The 5999-nt window shown below is 40.1% G+C and overlaps 2 protein-coding genes across 2 annotated transcripts in view; one reads left to right on the top strand and one right to left on the bottom strand.

Moving 5' to 3' along the window:
- The window catches only part of METRNL (meteorin, glial cell differentiation regulator-like), a 38411-nt gene extending 38355 nt beyond the window's left edge, over positions 1-56 (bottom strand). The window contains exon 1 of the mRNA XM_010856554.1: positions 51-56. Within this exon, the coding sequence (XP_010854856.1) occupies positions 51-56 (6 nt within the window). The remainder of the gene's footprint in view (positions 1-50) is intronic.
- A 1433-nt stretch (positions 57-1489) lies between these two features.
- B3GNTL1 (UDP-GlcNAc:betaGal beta-1,3-N-acetylglucosaminyltransferase-like 1) overlaps positions 1490-5999 on the top strand; it is a 106558-nt gene continuing 102048 nt past the window's right edge. The window contains exons 1-2 of the mRNA XM_010856395.1: positions 1490-1601; positions 1699-1798. Coding sequence (XP_010854697.1) covers positions 1569-1601; positions 1699-1798 — 133 coding nt within the window. The 5' untranslated portion in view covers positions 1490-1568. The remainder of the gene's footprint in view (positions 1602-1698; positions 1799-5999) is intronic.

Genomic DNA, 5999 nt, shown 5'->3' with positions numbered 1-5999 from the left:
CTCCCGCTTCCCCTCATCCGCTCCTCACGTCACACCTCGGTCCCCCTCACCTCCATCCTTCGACTCTCCGCCCTTCTCTCTTTTCACCTCCATCCCTCTTCCCTCCATCCTCTTCTTCTCCGCCCTGCTCCATCCCTCCATCCGTCTCCCCTCCGTCTTCCCGGGTCTCCGTTTCACACACTACCACCACCTCTTCTCTTGGGCAGCCTGTGAAGATTTCCGCCCAAATAAACGTTTAAGCACCAACAAGCGTGCGGACAGAGTAATCCAGGCTCATCTTTGGCAGAAATTCACATTATCTTTTGTATTGTAGATCTTGAGAACAGTAAAAATATTCTCTCCTTTTTTCCTTTAAAAAATAATTCCAAAGTAAATATGTAAGTAAGTTAGGGAGCTACTTTTGTGGATAACATAAATCTAGGAAGGGAATAGCACTGTTGAATTAGATCTTCAGAGTAAAGAACTTGCCTTGACAGAACTGTATTTTCAGTACTTTTATCAGTGAGCTTTTCATAACCATATAAAGATTTAGCATTTAAAAATCCTATCTATGTTTTGTATAGATGTATTTGCACATGTGTATGCATATATGCATACGTACACACTCACTTGAATGACCTGTGTTTCTGTTTTCTTGTTTAGAAATATGTCCACTCTTCTTTAAGGTATAAACTCAAGAGTGGGGACTGACTGTAACTTCTATTTTCGTACCCAAAGTCTGTATTGCTTAATGTGGCAGTATACAGAAGATAAATCCTGTAATCAGTTGTTTTGTTGGCACTCAGGTTTCACTGTTTTTACTTTACACACTTCAGAAATGTTTGCTTTATGTGGGCCCTGTGAGAAGAGGATAGTGCCAAAGTGTCCTAAACTGAACAGAGCAAAGGAAGAGAGTGCTGGAGGCAGGTTACCTCCCTCTTCCCCAATGTGTGTATTAGTTGCTCAGTAGTGTCTGACTCTTTGGGACCCCAGGGACTGTAGCCCTCCAGGCTCCTTGGTCTATGGAATTCTCCAGGCAAGAATACTGAAGTGTAGGGGGGGTACTTAAAAGGATTTCTTTGTTGCAGTTCCTCCAACATCATGGTTTACTGAAAATGCTTATTTCATGAGTGGGTTCAAAGATACACAGATGCTTGTTTCAACCAAAATGATGATGCTTCTGACCACTGATTGGGAACCACATGAATTTGCCATTGAATTGGGAACATTTTTGATGCCTTTCAGATTTTGTTTCCTTTTTAAAAGCAACCAGAAAGACCAATTCAGGGAAATCTAAGACAACAAATCTTGAGAGGAGGCGTAGGCACCTTTTGTTTGTCAGGTGGTACTCTCCCTGGAATCCTTATTCTGGGTTGTTCTGTAAGTCATGTCTCGAGCTTGGAAAATCAGCATTGTGCAGATGGTAATGGGGAAGTAAATTAGAGTCTTGGAAAGAGAATTCAGTTTCCACACTTGTTTCTCAATTCATTTGTTTTGAATTCCAGTCTGTTATCCTCCCGGTCCATGACGCTGAACCGTGGTTGGACGAATGCTTGGGGTCGGTTTTGCAGCAGGACTTTGAAGGCTCCATGGAGCTCTCCATTTTTAATGATGCCAGTAAGGTATTTACACACTTCCTGTTGGTCATTTAGCCTTAGTGTAAGTCACCTCTGACTGTTTGGAGGAAAGTTTCCTGACCTGCCGACCTCGTACTTTCAGGACAAGTCCATGACTATCATCAAAAAATGGAAAAAGAAGCTGGAAGGTTCCGGCATCCTCGTGGTCATTGGAGGGCATGATTCTCCTTCTCCCCGAGGAGGTCAGTAACCGTGTTTAGTTTATTATTCTTATCAACTTATGTACTTAAATAGTTTCCTGTTGTTTAAATCTTGGTGAAAAGTACGCTAAGTAACATTGGAGTGTACCACTTATTAAGGACCCGGTAGGCCTGGCTTTCTTGTGCTTCAGTAAGGATTTGTGTACGACCTCTGCTCATTCTTGTTTTTACTTTTTACTTTGTATTGGGGTATAGCCGATTAACAATGTTGAGATACTTTCAGGTGAAGAGTGAAGGGACTCAGCCATACACATACGTGTATCCGTTTTCCCCCATACTCCCTTCCCATCCATGCTGCCACATAACGTTGAAACCCTGCTCATTCCTTACTTATTTAGCCTAACAGAAAGCCCTTAAGTGTTTTTATTCCTGGTGTGATTGGTCATTATTGATCATTTCTAATTCTTTTTTTTTTTTTGGCTCTACTGGGTCTTTGTTGCTGTGCGTGGACTTTCTCTATTTGTGACCATCAGGGGCTGCTCTTTGCGGTGTACCGGCTTCTCACTGCAGAGGCTTCACTTGTGGAGTATAGGCTCTAGAGCACACGGGCTTTAGTAACTGTGGTCTGTGGGCCCTAGAGCATGGGCTCAGGAGTTGTGGCCCGTGGGCTTAGTTGCCCCTCGCCATTTGGGATCTTCCCAGACCAGGGATCAAACCAGTGTCCCCTGCATTTCTAGGCGGATTCTTAACCACTGAACCATCAGGGGAAAAAAAGTGAAAGTTGCTCAGTTGCCTCCAGCTCTTTTCGACCTCATGGACTGTAGCCCACCAGGTTCCTCTGTCCATGGAGTTCTCCAGGCAAGAACACTGGAGTGGGTAGCCATTCCCTTCTCCAGGGGATCTTCATAAACCCAGGGGTTGAACCCAGGTCTCCCGCGTTGCGGGTGGACTCTTTACCATCTGAGCCACTAGGAAGCCCTGGACCACCAGGGAAGGCCCCTCTAATTCTTAAAATTCTTTTCTTGTGACATTAGATTTGTTTTTGTCCATTTAAAAAACAATATTCTTGAAGAATCAGCTTTTGGTTTCATTGATTGTTTATATTGTTTTTCTTTTTCCTATTTTGTCTGTTTTCTATTTCCACTCTGAATTGCATGATTTTCTTTTTTTCTGCTTACTTTGGGTTTAATTTATTCTTTTTTGGAATTCTTAAGGTGAAAGCTGAGGTCACTGGTTTGAGACCTTTCTCATTTTCCAAAACAGACATTTAGTGATATAAACTGCCCCCTAAGTATTGCATTAACATCCCACAAATTCTGATATATTGTGTTTTAATTTCATTCAGCTGCAAAATATCTTCTAATTGCTTCCTTTGATTTTTTATTTGATTTATGGATTATTTGAAGTAGAGTATTTAGTTTCCAAATATTTGAGGGATTTTCCAGATATCTTTATGTTATTTATTTCTTATTCTAATTCCTCTGACGTAAGAGAACATACTTTTTTGATGTGAATCTTTTAAGTTTAGTAAGATTTACTTTACAGTCCAGGATAAAGCCTATCTCGGCAAATGTTCTGCGTGCACTTGAGAAGGTTGTGTATTTGCTGGTGTTGGGTGGAGTTCTCTGTAGACACAAATCCAGTTGAACACAGTCTTGTTTAAATCTTCTGTATCCTTGCTGATGCAAGGTCTGCTTGTTTTATCAGTTACTGAGAGGGGGTATTGAAATCTCCAACTCTAATTGTAGATTTATTATTCTTTCTTGCTGTTCTATCATTTTTGGCTTTATGCATTTTAAATTTTACTCTGTTAAAATTTGAGACTGTTGTGAAGAATTGACCCCTTCATCATTATGAATAACCCTCCTAATCTCTGGTAATGTTCTTTGCTCTGAAATGTACTTTGTTTGCTATTAATTTAACTGCTCTGGCTTTATTTTGACTAGTGTTAGCATAGTGTATCTTTTCCATCATTATTCCCCTTAACCCATTCCTGTCTTTATATTTAAAGGATGCCCCCTTCGTTATAGATTCTTGTAGGGGCTTTCCGGGTGGCGCTAGTGGTAAAGAACCTGCCTGCTAATGTAGGAGATTGAAGAGCCATGAGTTAGATCCCTGGGTCAGGAAGATCCCCTAGAGGAGGGCATGGCAATGCACTCCAGTATTCTTGCCTGGAGAATCCCATGGCCAGAGGAGCCTGGCGGGCTACAGTCCATAGGGTCACAAAGAGTCAGGCATGACTGAAGCGACTTAGCATACACACACACGTAGACAGCATATGATCATGCTTTTTAAATCCAGTCTGACAATCTCTGCCTTTTAACTGGGATGTTTACATTAGATACATGTACTGTGATTATTGATGTGGTTAGATCTGAGTCTCTCTTCTTGCTATTATTTTGTTAGTCACATCTATTCTTCACTCCATTTTCCTCTTTTTCTGCCCTTGTTTGGATTAATCAAATATCTTTTATAACAATGTTATTGAAATATAATTTATACACCACGTAAGTCACCCATCAAAATGTATAATCAAGTTGTTTCTAAGTAGGTTCCCAGATGTGTGCAACCACCACCGCAGTCAATTTCAGAACATTTTCATCACCTCAAAAAGGAGCCCTGCGTCCTTTAGTTGTCACCCTCCATGCCCTATCCCTCCCAGTTCCGTGCAACCATGGACTTACTTTCTGTCTATAGATTTGCCTATTTTGGACATTTCAGATAAACTGAATCATACAATACTTGTGATTTTTGTGACAGGTTTCTTTCATTTTTCAGTGTTTTTAAGGTTTATGTTGAGGCATGTATTAGTACTTCATTCCTTTTTATGAGAGAATAATATTTAATGGTATAGGTGTACCACATTTTGTTTATCCATTCACCAGTTAAGGCACATTTGGGTTGGTCTACTTTTAGGCTGTTGTAAAGCATGCTAGTGTAAACATTTGTGTATAAATTTTTGTTTGAACACAGGTTTTCGGTTTCTTTGGGTATATACCTTGTAGTTGTATTGCTGGGTCATACTGTAATTCTTTAACACGCTGAGGAACTGCTGAACTATTCTCCACGTCAGCAGCACCATTTTACAATGCCACCAGCCATGTATGAAGGTTCCAGTTTCTCCACATCCTCACAAACACTTCTTATTTTCTGGGTTTATTTTTGTTATGGCCATACCCATTCTAGTAGGTATGAAATGGTTTCTCATCTCACTGTAGTTTTTATTTGCTTTTCCCTTCTGACTAATGATATGGAACCTCTTTTTGTGTTTGTGTTGGCCATTTGTGTATCGTCTTTCAAGAAATGTCTATTCAAGTCATTTTAAAATTTGATTTTTTTTTCTTGTTGAGCTACAAGTTCTTTACATATTCTGGATACTAGACTCTTATCAGATATATGATTTTCAGATATTTTCTTTGGGTTGGGCTGTCTTTGGGTTGTCTTCTCATTCTCCTGAGAATATCCTTTGATGCACAAAAATTATAATTTTGATGAAATCCAATTTATTTTTGGATTTCACCATGTACTTTTGGTGTCATATCTAAAAACTCATTGCCAAATCAAAGTCATGAAGATTTACTCCTTTGTTTTTTTCAAAGAATTTTATAATTTGAGCTTTTCTATGTAGGTCTTTGTTCCATTTTGAGTTCATTTTTTATATAGTGTAAAGTAAGTATAACTTCATTCCTTTGCATGTAGATGTTGAGTGGTTCTGACAGTATTGGTTTCAGACTATTCTGTCTTCATCAAAAGTCTTGGTACCCTTTGGAAAATCAGTTCAGTTCAGTTGCTCAGTCATGTCCAACTTTTTGCGACCCCATGGACTACAGCATGCCAGGCTTCCCTGTCCTTCGCCAACTCCTGGAGCTTACCCAAACTCATGTCCATGATGAGTTAGTGATGTCATCCAACCATCTCATCCTCTGTCATTCCCTTCTCCTCTTGTCTTCAATCTTTCCCAGCATCAGGGTCTTTTCAAATGAGTCAGTTCTTTGCGTCAGGTGGTCAAAGTATTGGAGTTTCTACTTCAGCATCAGTCCTTCCAATGAATATTCAGGACTGATTTCCTTTACAGTTGACTGGTTGGATCTCCTTGCAGTCCAAGGGACTCTCAAGAGTCTTCTCCAACACCACAGTTCAAAAGCATCCATTCTTCAGCAGTCAGCTTTCTTTATAGTCCAACTCTCACATCCATGCATGACTATTGGGAAAAATGTAGCTTTTACTAGACGGACCTTTGTTG

This window comes from Bison bison, unplaced genomic scaffold, assembly GCF_000754665.1.
Source record: "Bison bison bison isolate TAMUID 2011002044 unplaced genomic scaffold, Bison_UMD1.0 scf7180017864371, whole genome shotgun sequence".
Lineage (NCBI taxonomy): Eukaryota > Metazoa > Chordata > Mammalia > Artiodactyla > Bovidae > Bison > Bison bison.
Note: the sequence above shows the minus strand (reverse complement) of the source record. Positions and strands in the feature narration are given on the sequence as shown.